We start from the raw sequence: 23,237 nt of genomic DNA on the forward strand, positions 1-23,237 counted from the left end.
GGTGTCCTAACAGAAGGATTTGGCCTTATACGTCCCACCTCCAGATATTTCTATTCCTTTTTTTTTCCCCTCCAAGCATGTTATTACTGTCCATGAGTCATTTCATTAATCCAGAGAGAAGGCCAGAAAACAAGTGAATAAACACCCTGCTTCACAACCTTCTGCTGCACTGTTTACTTCTCTGCTAATGAATGAACAGCTGAAAAACAGAATTATCCTAACTGGGTACATGCAAAGGGACATTATTTCCTCTTTGTCAATGGCTGGTGCTTGGCTCAGCCAGTGACTACACTGCAGGATCAGAAGATGATCTCTGCATGCTCCTTTATAACTCTCACACAGTGAGTGCAATGACTGTAAATCATAGAGTAGTCACAGAACAGGCTGGGTTGGAAAGGACCTTAATCCCAGAATCAGTGGAAAGGAACATACATGCAAGTCAAAAAGAAGAGCAAAGGAATCTTTTACCTTTCCTATTAAAAAAAAAAGTGAAACACAAACAGCTGTGATGCCAGACACAGGGGTGTGCCTGCAGCAGCACAAGGTCAGATCTCACATGAACCAGGCTGGAACTCAGCCCATGCTCCAAGGCTGGGGATTGGCTCTGTGTACATGGCCAGGGCTCTCCTTTTATCACAGATATGGCTGGCAGCCACCTGAAATATCCTGCTCCCCCTCCAGAGCTGTCAGAGCCATCCTATCTCCAGTGACATGAATAAAGACACAAGATCAAGGACTAAATGAGAAACAAATTAGTGTAGCCTCAGTTTTGCCCTCCCAATTACAGGAATTCAAGGTCTGTCTGCCATCATGGAAGCCTGGGTTTGACTGTCCCTTGCAGTTCTGCAGCTGCAGGTACGGATGAACTGATGCTCAGTGCAGCCCACACTCCATTCCAGCTCATTTGGGATTCACAGAATCAATCAGCCTCCCTCAAAAGCATACACAGAACTAAACCTTAGGACCATTATTTCAAACACTGTAAGGTGTTTAGTAAGTCCCTTTCAACTTTCCAGGAAAGGAACATTTCCTTCATAAAACAAGTATTCAATTCCCAGAGATGGCACTCTAAGTTACATGCAGATTACAATAAATTATTTTCAAAATAAAGCATGAAGCTAAATTTGTGCACTTTACATATTCTTTCCCCTTTGTTGTTACATGTGCTTGAGATTCTGGAATTTAGTCTAACATTTATATTTCTGCACTTTGATGCACAGTTGAACATTCCCTGCTCTGATCCACTTTCAAAGAGAATCCATTAATTTTTATACCTAGGAGGGTGATGTTCAACCCTTCAGCTAAACACACAGTCCAACAGAACATGAAATTCAATAATTGGCCATTCCATGATGGAGATGACTTTTTTCCTGCTCCCACTGCAGATCAGGACAGCAGCTTGTACATGACTTCTCATGTGAGTGATGCATTTCCATTTTTGTGACAATTGGTCACATTTGAGGTTTTTGAGCCAATTGGACACAAACAGAAGAATCTGCCTAAAATACATTCCTGGTCTGTGATATTGCCACAGCACATTGAGTTGTGTCACCCAGACTTCTCAAGACTTACAAAGATGGACAGAGAGCCTCCAAACCTATCTGAGACAGGATGGGGGCATCCTTGTGTCTGGCAGCATTTGAGATCGAGAGTCACTATTTCACCACACTCCTTGATAGCTTGTGACACACAAACCAACAAAAAGCTGGCATTCAGCACATCAAACAGCTTTTCCCTAATGTAAGACTATTTCAGAGCATAGTTTTCTTATAATTTATAATATTCTTTTCAATTGTTGGAGAAAAACCAGAAGAAACCCCATATATGACATAGAAGTGGTCACGATTTGCCACTGACGTTTCCTGCAGAGCCGAGGTGCAAATACTGAGCAACATTTACAGACCCACAAGTCCCTGTCCTGCCAGGCCTCACCTGATGTGCAGAACAACAGGCAACTCCAGCCAGGTTCTTCCCCTCTGCTGCTCTCCTCCTCTTCCTTGGACAAAGCAATGCTCAGTGGCAGAGGGGAAAGAGGAAACAGAGAAATGGAACCACACAGTATTCACTGGCAGGGAGAACCTTACCTGCATGATGCTGAGGGCAACTTGACAACAACATTTTCGGAGGCTTTGTGCCAGACCACCTACTTTTATGTACATAAATATATATATATATATTTGTGATTCTGAATTGAAAGCATTCGGATGGCAAAACTTGAAATATTTCTGTTTGTGCATTACTTTAGGATCTATAACTTCAAAGATCAAAGCAACACAAAAATCACTCTTGACATGGACATCATCATCATCATCCAAACAGAAATTAGCATGGCTTTTTTTTTAATTTTATTTTAATCATTCAGGCAGGATGGTATTTCTGATTAATAGAAATTTGAATTAAATTTCTCCTTTCATGTATGCAGCAGTTAATTCTAATCAAGCAAGCTCAAGGTCTTCCGTTGCCTGGATAGTACTAATTAGATTCTTCCACATTATGACTTCGTCATATGCATCCATACATGGCATACAAATATCAACTTTCTTTTTAACAAATATGAACTTTCCTTTCAAATTCTCACTGGAAATAATTTTCTGGTTTTGGGAACAATATCTGTTCCAAAGGAAAACACAAAATCTTGGGAATTCTACAAAAAAAAAAAAGATATCAGGCTTAAAAGAAAATACTTTGAAATTAATTTTCTTAGTACAAAACATGATCACCATGAAGGTCTTGCACAGAAATAAAAGTAACACTTCATATGGGACTGTGGTTATGGGAATAAGGTTTGATGTGTGAGTGGCTGCAGATACTATAAAGCAAAGAATATTAACACAGTAATGACTGATGATTGCTGAGTTCCTGCTGGCCAGGCACATCACTGTCCAACAGGAGCTGACCAAGCTCCAAGGAATAGCAGCAGATGCCTTGTGACACAGGCATGCACCTTCTGAGCTAATCACTGCTTACTAGATGGCTGTTCCAGCATCCTCAAGGAACAGCTTAAATACTGACTTTGTGCAGGAATGACAAATCATTGGAGAAAACATCTGATAGCTCTCCCGAGTGCCAGCCAAGGTTTGAGCTGGATGCAGAGAATCTATTACGAAACAAGGAGGCAGACCAAGCTGAGTCACTTTAAATCAGGAAATGCAATTCCTTCCTACTCCTCAGATTTAAAATATCCTACAGCATAAAACTTCTATAGGATTTTTTTTTTTTTTTAATGTTTAGGGAAGAAACTGAAATACTGCAGTCAGGTCTCTCTAAAGGAAGCACTCATGACTTCCAAGCAGTATAAAATACATCAAACTGTTGAAATCAAGACGGAGAAGAAAATCAGAGGATTTAAAAGGAAAATATCCAGACCACATCATTTTACTCTTTTTAGTTGGGTGCCTTTTTTGTAGAGACCTTCTCTTTTCCTCAGAGGGTGATTTTTCCTACTATTACCCATTGCTTGGAATGTTCCTCCTTATCATTTTACAGACAATGAAGTTTTTTGCTTCCTGCCAGGTAATGGGATTCCTTGAAACTCTTCCAATTCTTTACACCACAAGGAGTTCAGAAATAAAAGAAGAAGTGGCACAACTGCTATTGAGCCAAGAAAAGAGAAAAAACCTCGCGTCATGGAATGGTAGCCTTGGGACAACTAATTAGAATTTTATTCAAGACAAAAGTCAAACATGCAGCAAAGTGCAAGACAGAAATGCAAAATTCCAAAAGCAAAAATTAAAGGTAACTTCACCTTACAAGGTTTCTGCAAGCAGCTCACTCAGGCAACTTTAGGAGAGCAGAAGTTAATCTGCAAAGCTTATTTATTCAGTTATTAGTTACTCTTAAAAAAAAAAAAAAAAAAGCAGCTCTATTTATTTGGTTTACTACCAGCATTTACTCAAAAATTTAATTTATAAGCATCAAGCTGATCCTTGCTTTAGACTAACTCAGTAAAAACCCTGGAGTCTGTACTGTAGATCTATCTTTAGGAAAACATAATTATTTCTGAATCCAAGAACTGCTCTGGGTTGGAGCAGCAGCTAATATCCTAACCAGAATTTCCTTGATCATTACTCAAGCAGTAGCATTTTTATTTTAAAAAAACCTTAGTCCTTCTCCCCCACCAGTATTTCTCCTCTAACACATTCCATTCTAATTTTAGTCTTTTGAGAAGTTTTTTTTGCAGATCAACCCACTCTTTTTCACATTTAAATAATTTTCAGTTTTTAAAAGAGCTCAGTTTTAGCAGGTGCTTCAGTAGCTAGGCAATAAGAAGTCTCTTGAGAACATCTTCCATGTTTCCCAAATGGATTAGCCTGGAAGTTTGGGGAGAAGACATTAGGCAAAATAACCATGCTGTTTAAGAGTTTCATTCCAGCTTTGAGATTCAGAGAAAGAAATACAGACCCCAAAAGAAGCATTTGTGCTCCCCATTAACAAATGAAGAAACAGCTGCTACACTGGTAGTACTGGGATGGACCTTGGAGGCAGGAAAATTCAACAGATACACTCAGAAGCCTAACATGGAAGCAAACAGCTTCCATGCAGCTCCTCCTTTCTGGCATTATTCAGCTTCACTGCAGCCCCAGGACCAAGAATACTCAATGGTTTGCAACCATGGCCCCAGTAAGTGCATTTTCCTGGCTCAGAGTGGGAAGGGCCCCTGCACAGTGTCAAAGCAACAGAGATTTCAGCAGGGCCTGCAGCCCCAAACAACTCAAACTGGTTTGCTACCAGCAGCTCTGGGAGCTGGAACTGAAGATCAAGATTTTTCTTTCCAGTTAAAAGAGAGCCTGGCCCTTTCTGCCATCTCTGGCTATTTGAAAGACACCTTTTTCCTCTTTTGGCTCCTGGAAACTAAAACCTGTGCAGTAGATTTCAGCAACTTCTTTTTGTGGTCCCAAATAGCAGGAGGAAACCCACTGACAGTGATGTCTCTGTGCATTGATGCAGTTAGAGCAGACCTGTGAGACATCTGGCAGATTCATGAGGCAGGAAATTTTAAAATAAATTTAATGCTAGGCATCATTTACAGATTTACCAGAATAGATGTTCATCTACAGTCACAGGGTTATCTTCCACATTTCCCTAGAGTGCAGCAACATCCTCCTCCAGTGCTAAAAAAGTCTAATAAAGAGTTGAATCTATCTTGCTATGTCTGTACAGAGGTAGCACTTGCAGTAAAAAAGTAAGTTGAATACAACGGCAGACATTTCTTATCTTATTCTTCAACATGATGTATCATCCCCCATTTCTGCTCCCTTTCTCCATTAAATTCCTCTACAACACAAACTGAAAAGAAATAATCCTATTTTAAAGCTGAACTTAATTCTCAAAAAGAATTTTCTTACCTGGTGCAAAGATTTCAGGGAAACATTTCTTCAGCAAATGTTATTACCTAGGCTTGCTCTAACATCAATTTTCCACAGGTGAGATACATTTCAGGATGGAGCTGAAGGCTTGCCTGTTAGCTTGCAAGAATTTTTAACAAGATTTTTTTTGTTTTGAGGTTTTGAGTGTGTTCTGTCTCTCAGGTTTGCTTCATTGCTTTCATCCCTTTTAGGCTCTCTAAAAGAGAATTAACCATGTCCATTCCCAGCTATGCCAGCTCCACTACTGAGAAAAGTTGGGTGAAGAGGGGAGATACTGGAACCTAAAAAATAGAAAATTCTGGTATTTCCACAATAAAACTTCCCAAAACATTTACTCTTGGAAAAAAGGAGTTCTCCTGCATGTGAAAGCATTCTCTGCTTGCTTCCTTCTCCTTGTCCCTGAGGTTTGTTAGCTGAGCTGGCTCCATCCTTGGGCTAAGCAGGAGAACACATCAGAGCAGCTAAGCCCACATTAACACCTCCTCCCCACCTGGACCACAGGTCTAAAACAGTACAAGTGTTCATGATTCCCTGCAAGTAATTAAAACCTTTGGCTCTCTCCTCCTCACTAAACTTCCCTCTTCCCAAAAGCACCTTTGTCTAAACATGGGCCAAATAAAGTGTGAATTGAAAAGAGGACAGGGAAATTAGATCAAACTGAGTATGTAGCATTCTCATTATCCCTCATGTCAGACAAGTCAGAAGCACTTACGTAATTGGGCCTCCAGATTCAAGGCAGTGAAGTGTTAAGACAGAAAAGCAATCCCAGGACTGCATGCTGGGTTTTGACAAATAGAAAAACACAGACTTAGGCCAAGAGCTTATAATTAATGTGAGTTTTTAATTGTACCATGTCAAACCCAGGCACATTGCACAGGTATGGTGCAAAAGCTGGGAAAGACAGGGAGGGAATTTCCTGCATGCCTGGGCACAAATCTGTGTGTGGATCAGAGCAAGAGCACTGGTGAGAGCACATGAACCACGTGTGTGAGGAGCACAGTGCAGAGAAACACAAGGGGAGGCAGCGGCCCATGAGCAATCACTGTGAAAAGGAATGGGGGTGGGGAATTGTGCACAGTCCTTTTTTAAGCTTCTTCTGTAAAAAATAAATAGACCTTTTAATCTGTGTTCTCTTTGAAGCCTTCTAGCCTTCTCTATTGACCATTCATTTCTTCTGTCCCTTCCCAGTTCTTTACCTCCTCTATATGACTGATGAATATGCAAATGCATAATCAGTTCTGTAATAGCCTACCCTTTCTAAAAACAGGCTATAAATTTGGATCCTGAGCAGCAGGTTCTAAAAAGCCTATTATATGACATGGCTGGGGGAAGAGGCAAGACCCAAACACCACCACCAGCTCACCAGAGCTCTTTATAACATGTGAATGCAGGGAGGAGGAGGGTCCTCCCCAGAGCCTTGCTGGCAGCCAAAGAGGCTACACCTTTTGAAGAGTAACAGACCCAGAGAAGGGCCTGTGATGCTGCAGGGTTTGGGGAGCTGATGGCAGGTTCAGATTCGGGGAGCTGATGACAGGTTCAGATTTGGGGAGCTGACGGCAGGCTGGGTTTTGGGGAGCCGATGGCAGGCTGGGTTCTGGGGAGCTGATGGCAGGTTCAGATTCGGGGAGCTGATGGCAGGTTCAGATTCCAGGAGCAGATGGCAGGCTGGGTTTTGGGGAGCTGATGACAGGTTCAGATCTGGGGAGCTGATGGCAGGTTCAGATTTGGGGAGCTGATGACAAGTTCAGATCTGGGGAGCTGATAGCAGGTTCAGATTTGGGGAGCTGATGGCAGGTTCAGATTCAGGGAGCTCTCAGAGCTGGCAGGGCAGAGGCCAGGTGGTGCAGTGGGGCCAGGCAGAGGTGAGTCCATGGGATGCTCTGTGCATCCCTACCTCTCCATGGAGCACACAGGCCTTGCCGGGGGAATGCCTGCACCCCAAACCTGGTCTCTGGCAGCTCCTCCCAGCTCCAGGTAACACAGAGCCAGGTAAAACACAAGTTGTCCTGCTGCACTGGGCTGCAGAAGGCATCAGTGCCTGGAGCAGGGCAGCAGTTTGAGGCTCCAAGCATCACAGGGCAGCTGTTTCCCAGCTCCCAAGGAGTCTCCTCCTTCCCTCTGTGCAATAAACATAAACCCTTCTGTCCAATACTTGCATACACTTCCATGTCTGCCATTTTGAGGCCCTCCTCTGGTTCCTGTGGGGCTTTACAGCATTCCTGGGTGCTGTTGCTGCAGCGTAGAAAACAAGAACTGTTAGTCTGAGTTTAATGAGATGGGGTTGTCCTGCCACACAGGGACAGAAAGCTAAAGGTGCTGTGCCAGGTGCCTCAGTTCCAGTTTCTGATCTGGAGTAAATACTGGAACCCACAGGAAGGAATCAGACCCAGGTGTGTTTTACAGGATTTTTACAGAAAAATGCCCAGGAACAGACATATCTTTGAGCTCCAGACTGAACTGACAAGCCAGCAGGCACCAGGTGGGAACTGAGAGCTCCTGCTCAAACCTTGGCCAAGGCAGAGGAAAAAAGCTGGTTTGCAAGACTTTCAGTGGCACTGTCCCTGAGGCAGACAGGACAGCACACTATACACTTGCCCTGGGAACACCCATCACCCTGATGGGGCACAGAGATGGAATAGCAGCAATAATGTACATTCCTCCCTCAAAAAAATTAGATAAAGGGACAGAAAAATGGACCTGGCTCTAACTCCAACTGTTGCACCCTGAACACATCACAACTCTTCATTTGCAGGTAGTGAATAATATTTGCATAATTCACTGGAGTGATATGGCAAAACAAAAACATACAAGACATGCTATAATCACAGATACCAGAAACATGAAATAATTTTCAAATACAACTTCACAGAGATTGATACTTAAAACCAAAACCATGTGATCTTAAAAAATGTTCAGAGTTGGGCAGCTTTTGAATGTGGACATCATGGAACACTTTCCTTCTCCTATTCCCTGTCACCTTCAACACAGATGTATCTTGCAAAGCAATACAAACTCTGCAACAATTCAACAAAAACAGGGATGACAGGAGGAAGGAATGTTAAAAACTGATTTTAATAAATCATGTTACAAAACCCTAGGACCAGTTCACAAAGGAGAATTGAGGTCTCATTCACCACTCTGAAGATGGGAACTGGACTCCCCTGATGAGGTCCAAAGCCTCGAGCTGAGCTTTGCTGTGTGTCACTCTGATCTGACAATTCAGATCCACTCTGGAGCCCTGTTTTCCTTTTCATCTTTTTACATTCTTCCAAGCCTATTAACACACCAGTACTCTGTGTGCCTACCTCAAAGGTGTATGTGCCTGAATCACTGGAAGCACATCATTTTCACCCCAGACTATGACAGCACTTTCACAAATATTTGCTTCAACTAAACTGAAAATAAAGCCAAACCCAAAAATACAGTGAGATAAAATATTTCAATCACAAAATAAAACATACCAGCAAACCAAGGCCAGGTTCCTATGAAAAAGGTATTAAAATAGGAAAAAAAAAAGCAATGGGTGGATGTATTTAAAAGTAATCTTCCTTAAGTGGGGATAATCTTTGGATCCTGAAACACCACCATATCACCATAAATACAGTAGCACCCTCCCCACTCCTATCCCTGGGAAACAAACCAACCCCAGCACCCCACAATTTGCTGTGATTATCACATCTTAGGCACAGGATCTGGAAATAATTACCAGAAGGGATGCTGGCAGACACCAGGGTCCATTCAGAGTACATGCATTTGCCACTTCTTCCCAAATTTCAGAAGTCTCTCTTCTAAAGTAATCCCCTTGCATGTCCAGCTGCATGTCCTGGAGGTTGTGGATCCAAGGGGAACAGCAATATTCTCTGCAGGATACTTTCAACTACTTAAATCCTTACTGAAACTCTTCACATAAAGTACCAGTTAAATTGAAAACATTACAAGTGAGGGGTCTGACAGTGGCAAAGATACAGCATAGTGGCTACAGCTCAGAAAATTTACATGTTATCAAATGGGAATCCATAACAAACTCAAATCTTCACATAAGACTACATGAGGACTTTATGGAAATGGAAATGTATGGATGCTTTTTCCTGTAACAAGAAGAACTGTTTACAGTTTAGGTGATATTCAGTAACTACAGGAGGTAAGTTTGGAAATATAGACTATTACCAATTCTACTAAACTACTAAAACACTCTTAGCAGAACACTTGGCACCTTTCTATTCCCCAGTTTAAAACAGCAGCAGAAGTTACTCTTGTAGATGGCTGTTAAAGCCTCAGTGCATTACGATGCTGAGACTGCCTCCTGTTCTCCCCTTTTGTCCTACGGAGTTAAAGCCAAACCAAAAACCTGTAACATTTCTGTTATTCATATTCCCTTGCAATATGCAACAGAATCATGTCAGATCCATTAGTCTTCAAAAGCAAAGCCCTGATTCAAGTTATCAAAACGTTATCACACTGTTCCCTCTTTGCAGGAGAGCATCTTCACAGTCTCAATGCCTTTGTGGTGTGGACTGAGGCGATCATATGATTTAAATTGCTCTGTTTTACTTTTAGCCTCTACCCACAGGTCCTTGGCTGCTGCCCTCACTGGTTGTTGCAGCCCGGGGCCGCAGAGGAGGCGCCCGCCTGCTTCTGTTTCTTGCGGCGCTTGTTCAGGAGGCGGTTGTTGGACGTTTTCAAGTCTTTGATTTTCACTTGATCATAGTCCACCCTCATGGTAGCCAGAGCACTGGTCATCTCCTCCTGAAAACAAGCAAGCAGTGCAGTGAAGGCCCTGAGGCAGCCAGCGCACGGCCACCCCACACTACAGCCCGGATACACGGAGCCCTCTGCCACCCGCAGGCAGCGAGAGCTGAGCCTGCTCTGTGCTCCGCTCCAGGAGCAGAGGCTTCCTTCCACCAGGGCAGCAGGAACTGTTCACACAGCATTTCACACAGGACCACGCTCTGCTGGCCTAAATTCCACCGTGTCCCTATGCCCAGCACTTCTCCCCGGCTGGCTCTGCGCCCCCACACGAAGATCTTTAAAAGAATGTGCTTCAAATTCACACATCTCCTTAGTCTGAATTAATGCTTAAGTACAGGAACATTTTAAACTTTTTAATAAGGTTGTAAAGAAAAATTTGTTTAGGTGAACAAATGCCTAAGCATTTGGTTCAGGAAAGGAAAAACAATCCAATATCATGGGTACGTTGGTAGCTCGAGGGAATACCTCTGGGACCTATACAAAAGCACAAGCATAAGAAATTCTCAGAAACATGGCAAATAAGGCAGCTAAGTGAAAATATCTGCTTGATCTCTGACTCAGAAGGTAAATGTTGCCTAGATCCTACAAAATTGTACCATTACATAGCTCAACAGCTGAGACTACACATCAGTGATTTAAATAAAATCAGTAATCAATAAAATACACTACAGGAATGTTGCAAATGTCAAAATTCTAGGAATCTGAAGTGCAGAAAATTCAGATTTAATTGTAAAAGCATGCCAGCCTGTTGAAGGCCAGCAGGAAAGAGTTAAGACTTTCAGTATGCCCTACAGTCACTTTGCAGGAAGCATTCAGCAGTCATTGGTACACACAGTAAGTGAGGCACCTGCTTAGATTAAGGAAAAGGCAATCTTTTTTTTCTCTCCTCTTCTCCCACCAAATGTCACAACAAGACAAAACTAAGGTTATTCAGTGTTGTTCCACAATTCAAAAGCACTGCAGAAAACCAGAATGCAGCTCAGCCCTCCCACATGTCCCCCTACATTTTCAGCACATTCTTCACTGTAATGAAGTTCAAACAGCCCCAGCACTGTCCTTCTCCTCCCTGGGTACATGCAGTGGCTCAGCAGGAGCATCATTAATGCCTTTGATCATAAAGACCATCTTTGTTGATATCTGGTCTGTAAGGCTGCCAGATGAAGCTCAAATAGCATTCTTTTGTTTTTGTTAAACAGTTATCATATACACTACTGTTCTAACCAAGACCATTTATGTCTCCCTTGTTTGACATGATTGTATTCAAAATAGCCACAGTATTCAAGGAAATGCACAGCCCCAGAGAAGGCAGCACATTTCATCTCCTTGACTAAAATCTGAATTTGGATTGACTCACTTTAACTTCATCCCAGTGGTCTTTATCCTCTTGCAGGACACGTGCAGTGTGAAGAGGAGTTGGTGGCACTGACATTGATCTCTGAGAACAAAGAAAAATACCAGAAGTTCTGAAAAACAACATTTGGGAAGTGATTTCTTGGTCCTCTTGGTGTATGAAGGGCATAAAACTTGATCTAATGTCCTCCAACGGCCCTCATTATTCCTGCTTCCAGTCACTCCACAAATGAATTCATATGTGTAGGAAAAAAGGATTAAATCCCCCTCACAAAAAGAGAGATAAATTAGTGCTGAGCTTCTTTCATTCTACTCTTCCAGTCCAAACAATTTATCCAGCCATTGTTGGATAAATTTTTACATATGGTTTTAGATTTTAACTCTTCATTTCACTATTTATTAGTCAATGTCTTAAAGTGGTTAATTTGACCTTTATCTCCTAGGATTTGTTGTAGGAGACATTTTCTTGCACGTATGCATTAACTGAGATTACCAGTGCATCAGACTAAGTGAGCCCCAAAGAGGAAATGACACAGTTCTTCTGAGCAAGGCACAGCTCAGGAGACAGCGCATCAACATGAAACTCAGATCTCTGCTCACCTGCCATGAAAGATCAGGAGATACTTTACATTAGAATAAGGGACAATTTCTAAAGCATGAAGCACAGTTCCCTGACTAAACTCAGCAAGAATCATGGCAATTCTTGCCAGGCCATAACCAAACTATAATTTAATTTGGATACTATATTTTCCTTATGCTTTCTACCCAAATCTGCTCTTTGTTGCTGTGCCATCCTACAGCTGCATGTCAACAAAGTCTAAGGAGATCCCTGTACATCCCTGTAAAACAAACCCTACACTGGAGCCAGTGCTTATGATCCCCTGAGCTCAGAGCAGCAGTGCAGCAGTCACAGATCCTGACCCCTCCATCCTCTAGACAAGGAACCCAGCTGGCCAGGGCACAGTTTTATCAAACACAGCTGGGACAAGAGAAACAGAAAACAAGCAGACTGGTTTCAGTGGTGTCCCTGTCCCTGGGGAGAAAAGGAAAGGAGAGCACCTTTCTGCTGTGAGCTGCTACTTGTTAAAAAAAACCCTTATACACGAGGAGCTAAATGAGTCTGTGCTCCACCTAAACTGACAATTTTTGCCTAGTTCACAGTAAAATACTTCTGCCATCCATCTCATTAAAAAAAATGAGGGGAAATAAAAAGAAAAGACACACAAGCACCCTCCTCCACTGCTTGTGCAACTCCCCAGACGTGTTTCCACTTTGGGATTTAGGAAAAGGGAGAACAAACATTCACTGTATCAGTCTTTCCCTCTCCCTCCCTCTGCCCCCTGTGAGGAAAAGGTTCAGCAGAAAAAAAGCCAACCTGCAGCTTTCTTCCAGGAAGGGTATTGGAGCAGGGCTCCAATTGGAGCAGGTGCAGCAGAGTCTGCAGACCTTGTCTCTAATCTCCTCCTCCTTAATTGGCTCTGTGCATATTCCAAGTAGCAAGTGTCGCCGTGGGTGGCAGCTTCCTTAGCTATTAGGCACTCACTCCATGAAATTCCTCACCTGCTGACTTCTGAAACACTTTATTTGGGCTTCAGACACTCAAAGCTGGAGGTATTTATTCTAAGCAGTGATTACATTTTCATTTGGTTATAAAAAGACTCAAACATTGTCTAGGGTCTGTTCTATAGTCTTTACAACCTCAGTTTCTCAGCTTTCTCAACTCTGAATGACAACACCTTTCTACTTCGTCAGGATGTCTTACAGCTGCATTTCATTTGATTCCAAGGGCTTTCAGATCCTGCAGCAGGCGTTGTAGGAATGGGGACTATCAGCCACACCTCTGCTTCTGCCCCATCCTTTGAGAATCAGCACAGACACACCAGCACTATGGCAACAAAGGGCATTCTATAGCACAAGTGATTCTGTTCCTGGCCGATGATTTTTTGGGCCTTGAGAACAAGACTGGTATTTTTTTAGACACAAATGTGAGAAGTATAACCTAGTATTTTCAGGGGACACCTACAGAGCAGAGATGGTATCATCAAACTCAGTCTTGTAACATCTGGGATTTGTGTCTCTTATTTGAAATAGTCCATCTTATATTAATAAAGATTTTTTTTTTCCCTTTTTCCCAAAAAATTTCTTTTAAGGAGATGTAAATTCGATCAAATCATAGAATGAAACCTGAACTGGGACCATTAATAGCTCTGTGTGCCACCCTACGTGGCAATCTCTCACAGGGCAACAAGAGACCCTTGCTCCTCCCCTATGCATTTCCAAACTCTGCCAAGGATGAGAATTCCCACTGAGCACAGGAGCATGTTCACCCTAACACAGCTATGTACAATGGTGCCTGAGACCACTAATAATAGCTCTTTAAATCCTGCACCGATGAAGTAAGCACATAGAGTTTATTTTTATATTTTTAAAGGGAGTAACACATGCATATGCTGCAGCGTCAACAGAGACTGCCTGCTCACAGAACAGAAAGACATCTTCGGCTGTTGCTTCCAAGGACACGACTGTGGGTGTCTCCTCTTGTCTGTCCTCTGCTAACACCAAGAAGAATTGTGGTTTTATGGGCAGGTGACCCTCTGTGGAGGGCACAGGAGGTTAATTAAGGGATCAACAGTAATAACAGCCCTTCTTTTGCTGTGCTGTGTGGAGCTACACCTAAGTTCTGCATGTGAGAATCAATTAATGGTGTAAAAAGAGATACAAGACTCACATTAATCCACGGGTGATTCATAAACTGAGAGACTGTCATCCTCTCTGTTGGGTCAGTCTTCAGTAAATGGCGAATGAGCTGTTTGGCTGAAAAACAGAACCAACAGGGCATGGTGTAGTCTAGGACTGCATTCCCAAATAATCTTGGGAACACAAGGACTTGCTGAATGAAGAAGCACAATTTTGCAGAACTGAAAACACCTCCTGATTGCTGTGACTGTGTTAAGAAGTTGCATGCAGCAGGGCAGGTTACTGTGTTTAAAGGGGTAAAACAGGAAAACATCCAAAACAAGAGGAAAGAAGGAAAGAAAAGGACTGGGGATTCCAGCTATGATCTCTACATCACCAAACCAATGGCTTTGAGAGCAACAGCTGGAGGAAAAGAGAAGCACAGGAACAGAAAGCTGCTAAGCTGCCTGCCTCAAAGATGGCAACAAGCTGGGCATGATGGGCTGAATGACTACAGAAGTTGATGTTTTGAGAAATTATGGAAGACAACAACTACCATAGACTGTGGAAAAAAGGGACAATGAACTTTGACAACTGAGAGGCCACCAAAAAGATAAAAAAAGTCAAATAAATGGATTGCATAAACAGGCTTTGCAGCAGCTTTCTGTGAACATGGGATCTGCCAAAGCAAGAGCACTAATAACTGAGATATGAGATGGTGAGAGTCTAGACAAGAGTTTCATTAATGTGGGTGGACAGACTGCAAACATTGCATCCAAAGGAAGTTATTTAGAAGGACTTACACAAAACCTCCTCAGGGAACCTATAAAAACTTCTAAATAAGAGGTCTCTTTTAGGAACATCACATGCAAGATGACTAAATGCTTGCAATAAGTTGCCAAAGGTACATGTTTAGTTTGTTGAGAGAGGCTGCAAAGGACAAGCACAGCACAAAGCAGGGAAAAAAGCAGCTTGCTGAAGGTGCCTCATCAGCCTAAAGAACACCCACAGATGAGATGATCTTAATAGGATTGAAGGTAGAGGGCCCCTATCTCCATCCACGCAAACCCTACACACAGTCCAAGCGCATGTTCTCTCACTGAGCATCTCTAGCCTGTTTTTAACTGCTGGAATATGAACAAGACCCAAAGCAGAGAAAATATTTAACCAGAAACCCATGGCTAAAACATCTCCCTCAACAATGTTCAGCTGGCTGTGCTGCACACACAGCCACGAGATCCAGTGAGGAGTGAAGATACCACAGAGCACAGCAGGGTCCAAGGGTTATTTTTTACTGCTAAACAGCAGACAAAAACAGGATCACAGCTATATAAAGGGCTTGCAAGAAAAACAGATAAGCCCAGACACTGCCGACCCTTCTCTTTAATATGACAGGCAGGTGATACTTTCAGCTTATGAGACTGTCAGGATGAGAGGGAATCAAAAATACCCACTTTCAGGACATTGATTTGAGCCCAGCAGCTTTTGATCAATGTCTTATACAAAATAAATTGTTGACCTTGATTTAAGTGGTGGCTGGCAAATTCCCACATCCCAAAAAGCTAGCATGAAAACTTGCCATCCTTGCTGGCTGGATCACTGAGGAGGGCAAAGACTGAATAAGTTCTTAAGACAGTTTGCTTTTCTTCCAGCTCAGCTTTCATTGGAGCTGTCCTGGCTGTCTCCTTTCTCAGGATTAGAGACTTCTGTTTCCAGAGGGTTTAATATCAGCATTCACTAGCACTAACTGGATTTTGAAAGAAGGTTTTCAGCAGTCATTTACTTTTGTAGCACTGAGGTTGCTGGCTGGTATCTGAGTTCCCGGTCGTTCTCTGCAGCACCTTACAAAAAATTGATTTAAATAGTAAAAGAAAGGAAAACAAAAGCTCAGACAGATTTTTAGAAATAGTCTCTTTGTAAGCACTGCAGCACTGCACACCACCATGCTCACACTCATCAGCACCAGGGAGGATTTTTACCTTCCTCTGATACTTCAGCCCACTCTGGATTGGGAAATCCATATTGCCCCATCCGAATTCTTCTCTTCATCCCTGGAGAAATGGCTTGACCGGTGTTTGAGTAGAATGGAGGGAACCCACACAGGCTGTAGGAGTGGACAAAAGAATTTTCATAACTAGGGAAGTCCTTTCACCTCTTAGAAAGTTTTATTCAAGCTTATACTCTACTGCAGGCTGCACAATCCCAGTCAACAACTACTTGTGAGTGCAAATTTAACAAGTTGTGTTCTCTTTCTGTTCACCACATTCCTTCCCAAATACTTACAGAATATATGTGATGACACCCAATGACCACATGTCACATGATTTGTCATACTTCTCAGGACCAAGGACTTCTGGGGCTGGGGAAGATGAAAACCACAAGTAAACAGAGTACCAGGTACTTCATCTCCATCACCTTGTAAGTAGCAGCACACTTCAACAACAGGTATTAAAGGCATTAAAAAATACAGCTCACTGCAGGAACTGGGTAGCACTTTCGGTTGACAAGTTCCTAAAGACATCTAAAATAGCTTTAAAAAGGAGGAACAGAGCTGGAAAAATGCCCTACTCCTCACCTTGGTGTCTCTCTGCTCAAGGGAGTACTAAGATTACCAAAAAGCAGAAGGAGCTACAGCTAAATGTGTACAGGGAGACACTGCACTGAAAGAGGCAGGAGCATATGTTCCAGCAATCAGAATAGAAAGGCCCTACTGGAGCTGTGATAAAATTTTGAACGATACCTGGGTGGTGTGTTTAGCTCCAGCAGCTACAGGGCACTGTATTTTTCTTTGGCCTCCAGAGCATTATATTTTTTCCACTAAGTAACAAAATTAGACAGAGATACATTCTTTGTCCCCTGGGGCAGGTAAACTGGCAGGGAGCTTGATTTTGTAAGGAAAATTATTCTTTAAACATATGAGCAATCATGCTGGTTTATAAAAAGGTGCTGAGAAGGGAAATGTCAGCTTGTTTATACACAAATATAAAGGCATAAAAACATACGTGTGTAAACTCCTTAACATTTTATCACTAAACCCAGCTTACAAAAATACAGAAGTCATCAGAAAAAGAGTATTGCTAATGTGATTATCTGCTCCCAGTGAGTAAGTCTCTTTCAATACAGAAAACTATACAAACTTTAATCAGAGAAGTAATTTTTCGAACAAATTAAGTCCTTTTTTCAGCAAAGAAATTCCAAGCATGGACTGCCCCAGTCAAACCATATGATAAATGACTATTAACTCAAGACTAAAATGAGTGCATAAAGGACAGTCTGCTGTGGCATTCATTACACAGTGCTTCAACTTTGGACAAAATGAAGGAAAAATTCTGCTGTGATTAAGTCACGTTGGTTCTTTATTACTAATTCCTCAATTTGCCAGCTTAAAGAAGTTTTACAGCTGAGGCAAGACTCCTCTCTTATTGCATTAATTTAAGCTAAGGAAAGTTTTGCACAGAAACACCCAAATATCATGAAGCTCAATTAAAATTACAGCTTTTATTGCATCATTCAGAGGAAACATCAGTTTACTTCAGTGTAATCAGAAGGAATTCCCTCTCTCTCCTTGTATATCCTCATTTGTATCTCCTGTGAAGGCTGTTTCCTCTGCCATCAAGCAGAAAGCAGGAGCACTGAACTGTACTGGAACCAGAGTAGGTTTGGATTGGATCCCAGTTTAAATCCTGGAGGTTAACACTTTACATTACATCCACAATAGAAGACTTCCCACCCACTTGAAGGGAAGGAATGCCTGAAACACAGAAGAAATGTCCTTGGATAACTCACCCACATAATAAGGAGTGTAACAGGGGGTCTGCAGTGCATTTACAGTGGTTTCTTTGGCAAAGCCGAAGTCTGTGAGTTTGAGCACAGTATCTTTGTCTTTAGATGTGTAAAGCAGGTTTTCAGGCTGGAAGGTCACCAAAAGAGGATAAACAGGACAATGAAGAGATGTCTCTAATGAGCTGACATGTCAAACTCACCACCACCATTTAGGTCTTCTTACTTGTATCACGACCCCACTGAACAGAGAGAAAGTTCCCTCCCAACAAGCAGCACTTTTCCTCAGACTAAGCATCAACATCCTTCTTAGAAAGGTGTTTGGGAGAGCAAACCACAAGACCCTACCCAATAGGTATCCAGCCTGGCTTCTTGAACCTCTTCCAGCTCTCTGCACCTCCTGGGACTGATCTGTGTGGTGACAACAGCTGATCTGACACCATGCTGTGCCTCAAGCACCCAAGGGGCAGGACAAGCAAAATCCTCAACTAAACCCTCCATGAGCAACTGACACAATTCCATCAAAATGAACTGATACAGACATGGACCCTTTGCTGCTCCCCCCTCCTTTGGATCCTGAAACCTGAGTCAATTGCACTCTTGCTCCACACTCCATACAGGCAGAAGTGGCACAGAGGGAAATACAACCTCTTGTGCCCAAGAGGAGGGACAACAGGATATTTCCATTATCTACAATTAGATCAGCTCATTTCCCAGTTTACCCCCTGGTGACACCATGATGTGTCAGTTCTCCCTCCAGCTAAACACACAAACATCTGTAGAAAATCCACCAGCTCAGAGCTGTGGAGTTGATCTGATGCCTCAGTGTATCATTACATGCCCTGTTCTCCAGCATATTCCATCATCCCTCACTGTGTCACTGTGCTGGAAATGCTGGGGCGAAGTGAGCTTGGCTTTGCTTGTGCTGTGCACTTCAGAGCACAAACACAAAATACAACCCTGCAAACTCTGTCAGACCCCTACAGTGAGATTCGGGTTCAAACTTTACCTCATTAAACACTGGCAGTAACTGAGACCTCCCTATTTTCCCAAATATTCACACATGTTGAATGGGTTAGAGGCATGAAATTGGTATTATTCCTCCCAGAAGTTTCCCCTTTTTCTGAAGGGGTTTTGCTGTTTGGGGGTTTTTGTGGAGGTTTCTTTTGCCTGTTTTTTTTTTTTTTAATGCAGGTATGATACTGAAAGCAACTAATAACTAGCAAAGACTGTAAATAGAGGCATCTATAAGCTATAGGTTCACTTGAAGCAGCGCTATTTTCTTGCTAATTAATGGATTGCAAGTGGGCAGTACCTCTTTAACTAAGCATCTGACTATCATGAGATTTTTCTGCATTCCGTACACAACTGGAAGGCATTAGCACACATGAATATTCCAACCTTGGACTAGTTGCAAACTAGTGAGCAAATCCTTTCTCACACTGGCAGAGGAACAGGAACACTTTGACCATCTGACTGCATTCCCAGTTCTGTTAAAATCACTGCTGCCCAGGATTTTTCCTGCCAAAGTTCTCTTCCCCAGCCCACACACCTTGGGCCCTCACCTTGACATCTCTGTGCGCAATGTTCATGGAGTGCAGGTACTGGATGGCTGTCCCAATGTCTCTCATTATTTCAGAGGCCTCTATAAATACAATTTTAGAGAAAGGTACATTAACATTCCCACTGTAATTCAGAGACATGCTTGGGAATGCTTATGGCTTACAAACAGCTTGCTGGAACATGGGGCAAGCGTCAAGACTAGAGAAACCCTAAAATTAGCCCTAACAGCTGTGTTTTGGGTTTGCAGGCACCAAGCCCCCGACTGCCCGGCTGCTCAGTCTCCTCCTGAGCAGGCGTTGCAGCCCAGCAGCTCAGACTCCTCAGGAGCTTGGAAATTTGTGCTTTAATTTACCAAAAAAAGCAGCAAGAGCAGAGCAGGTACACAAGCAGCAACTGTTAAGTAAGGAGCCAGAACCAGCACCTTATCTCTAATTGTCCAGGACATGTCCTTGGTTGTTTGAGACAAAAATTTAACTTTCAGCTTCTAGTTCAGGGGTAGGAGGATGATCTATCATATTTTCTAAAAATAGAGCAAGATAACAATATAGTAATTTCAGGGTAGGTCACATCTTAATTCCTCACTGTCTTTAGAAGTTTTTCATCAGGAGGAAGAAAATCAACAGTTCTATTCAGCAAAGCCCAAACTGCCACCTTTGAAATGATACATTTGAAAAATTTAACATAGCCCCAATGGGAAATTCTAGTGGTGGAGCTGCCTTGCAACAGCAGTGCTCTGGGAGTCTGGAAGGGTTCATTTACACAGGGAGGGGTTTCAGTGCAGGGAGGAATGACATTCCCATGTGAGCTTTATATCACATCTCCATTGGCAGGGAAACAATAGAAACTTCAGCCTGATCCTCTGGGTTCTGCATAGGCAGAACTTGTACTGCAACCTGGAATCCTTTTTCACATGGCTCAAGATTGAAACTATACAATCCCAGACAAGGACAATCAGAATGCAGAAACACTCCTATTCTTTGGGGGAAGCCCTGCACAACCTCTACCTTCCTGGTCCTAATGGGAAGCTGTGGCTATGAAAACAGGCAGTGAACCTGGGGAATCCAGTGGCATAGGGTTCATTTACCTCAGGAAAGAATGAAGGTGGTTTTTTGTTTAAACAGGTGATTTCTGAATAAGTATTTGTAATGTTATACAATGCTATATAATGTAGAAAAATAATGTTTTTAGTAGAGTGCAGTCGCTAATGTTCATGGCACCGGTTTTCTCCCTGGAATTTGTATTTTAGAGAAGAACAAATAAAGTTTCTAAAAATGCTCATTTTCCCCTCTTATAGGACTAAAGAGGATTCATCCTAGGCTAGGAAACACAGGAGAAGAAAACAGACTGGCCTCTACACTGGACCTGCAAAATGAGTCACAGTAATTTATGAGCCCAGGTGCATATTTTTCTGCTTCTAGTCATTTTGTGAGGCCAATAGTTACAAACACTATCACCATACAAACATTAATGGTTTTCCTCTGAGCAGCCCTTGTCTACGGTGAGGGGCAAGGAGAACCACGGCCAGGCAGACCTGTGGTTCTCTGTCAATAAAAAATAGCAAAGACAACAAAAATGGCAAGACTAGTCTAGTACAAGCTCTGTTCCTGCCTCATGGCAGGGCTTTACACTTGCTCAGTCCCTCCTACAGACAGGCAGGTTTGTTTGCAGTGTGGTTAATAACACTTCCTTTCAAGTAGTGCTTTAAAACCCTTGAATAGGAGATGTTTCATCAGATGTGATTTGCTCATTATACTCATGACCTAACAGTGTGCAGTGATGCTGCTTGAGGGACAGCTAGAGAGAGAGCACAGCAGCAGCTGCACTGATCATGGCAGAGGTGGTCTGGCATGAGACCAGGGATCAGAGGAACAGATGCTCTCATGGTACAGGAATGAAAAAGTGGAGTAGATTTGTAGAAAGGTTTTTCTCTAAACCTTCCACATTTTGCCTGAACTTGGCCAATTCTCATAATTCCTGGTTATCAGGAACTTTTTATAATCACTCTTAACACACAGTGGGATAATTAAGAATAATAATAGCATCAAACACCACCATAAATAAAATCAAAGAAAAATTCCTAAAAGGAAACATGGGACAGAGAAATGGAGAAAAAAAGTCTTCACAAACTTTAATTTTAAACTTGTGATGTTTCACCTCTCTCAGTGAAAGCTTGGTCTCCTCTCTCCTGGATCCTGCTAAACAGCTCTCCTCCCTCCATGCTGAAACAAAGAACACAAAAAACCCCCACCTTATATTAGCAGAAAGGACAAAATTAACACCTGACTTGCATCCATATAATCTCACAGAACCACAGCAGGAACAGATAAAGATTACAGGCTGCCTCCTACACCAGTGCTTCCTAAACATCACACTCACATCAATGTGGAAAGCCATTCTGGTACAGCATAAATAGAAAACAAAATAAGACCAGGGAATTTTGATGCTTTCAGTTTAATCCACCTTGTCACAGGGAACATGACATACAAAGATGGGAAGTCAGATATGCCAGCACTGGGAGGCTGACAATAATCTTGTTTCATGTAAAGGGTGGAGAGGAAGAAAAAGAAAGAAGCAAAGACACCTAAAAGAATTATTAATTTGTCCTCAGTGAAAAGGACAGTAACTGTGGTATTGGAGACTAGGGAGAGAATAGAGAAAGTTAGAGTCAAAATAGTTATGACAGGACAGATCACATTTGGATCTTTGGATTTGCATCTGAAGTTGGAAGTTGATCACAACCAAAGCAGAACATACTGGTAGAGACACCTTTCAAAGGTGTACTAATCAGTCAATGCCTTAATGAGGACAATTGCTATGGATTACAATGAAAACTTATTTTCTGGTAAAGGTTCTTCATTCTTCCAGCACACAGGCTGAAGCCTTACCTTACATTTCCTTACCTGTTCCATAAATGGAACAAGAGATTTCCTGTGCAGACCAAAATTGTGCTGCTGAGAAATGCCCCAACTGCCATCTAAGCCAACACCTTCTCCCACTCCCTCCATCCCTCCAACGGCAGTGCCTGGTGAGGGGCTGCTGCTGGTCCCTACCATTCCATGACAATGAGCAGGCATCTCTTTCCATGATGGATATTCTCATACACATCCAGGACATGGACAATGTGAGGACAGCCCGAGGCTCGCCAGTGATACTCGACTTCCTGACGGGCTTTGGGGTTGTCGTACAGGAGCTGTGGAGAAAGAACAGAGAGCAAAGTGAGCGAGGCACCATCGTCCTGCTATCAACTGGCACCAACATGCATTGGGGCTCAGAGACGAGCCCCAGATCAGAAAACCTTTGCCAGCCAAAGGATGAGAATCCATCATAACATTTTCACCTTCTCTGGGCTGTCCAGTTAAGACTGAGGAATACAGAAAACAATTGGTCCCTTGGAACTGGAAGGGCCTTGAATGACAGTAAGGAGGGATTTTGAATCTGAGATGGAGACAGGTCTATCTTACCCACTTCTGGATGGGAAATGGAAAATTTTTCTTACTTGTTTGCAAAACTTTAAACAGAGAATCCCCCTACTAAGGACAATAACTCTCCCACCTGCCCCCAGCTGCTGGGACAAAATACTTCCAGATGGGTGCAGTGCAAATCCTGTAACTTAAGTGAGACTTCAAGCAATGAGGACTTTTACAGTGACTCTGAATGTGCTTCTTAAATACTACACACGCTTCTGACCCCACCAAGGTAAGAAAGGGACCTTTGGCTATCCAGATGCTTGAACTTTTTTCTGTCACATGCAAG

At 42.6% G+C, this 23,237-nt stretch overlaps 1 protein-coding gene across 4 annotated transcripts in view; it reads right to left on the reverse strand.

Annotated features, from left to right (window-relative positions):
- Positions 1 to 2,314: 2,314 nt before the first annotated feature.
- The window catches only part of MAPKAPK3 (MAPK activated protein kinase 3), a 53,212-nt gene continuing 32,289 nt past the window's right edge, over positions 2,315 to 23,237 (reverse strand). For 3 of the 4 annotated variants that reach the window (XM_088061789.1, XM_014251766.2, XM_005522188.3), the window contains exons 3-11: positions 22,535 to 22,674; positions 21,639 to 21,703; positions 19,487 to 19,566; positions 17,928 to 18,051; positions 16,425 to 16,500; positions 16,121 to 16,245; positions 14,194 to 14,279; positions 11,470 to 11,550; positions 8,108 to 10,112 (exon numbers count right to left, since the gene is read on the reverse strand). In XM_088061789.1, the coding sequence (XP_087917915.1) occupies positions 9,954 to 10,112; positions 11,470 to 11,550; positions 14,194 to 14,279; positions 16,121 to 16,245; positions 16,425 to 16,500; positions 17,928 to 18,051; positions 19,487 to 19,566; positions 21,639 to 21,703; positions 22,535 to 22,674 (936 nt within the window). In that variant the 3' untranslated portion in view covers positions 8,108 to 9,953. Of the gene's footprint in view, positions 7,599 to 8,107; positions 10,113 to 11,469; positions 11,551 to 14,193; positions 14,280 to 16,120; positions 16,246 to 16,424; positions 16,501 to 17,927; positions 18,052 to 19,486; positions 19,567 to 21,638; positions 21,704 to 22,534; positions 22,675 to 23,237 lie in introns of those variants that run through there. The other variant, XR_015773655.1, reaches the window with a different exon arrangement.

Source organism: Pseudopodoces humilis, chromosome 13 (assembly GCF_049639895.1).
Source record: "Pseudopodoces humilis isolate 2021_Gansu_Grassland_sample_001 chromosome 13, ASM4963989v1, whole genome shotgun sequence".
NCBI classification, from domain to species: Eukaryota; Metazoa; Chordata; class Aves; order Passeriformes; family Paridae; genus Pseudopodoces; species Pseudopodoces humilis.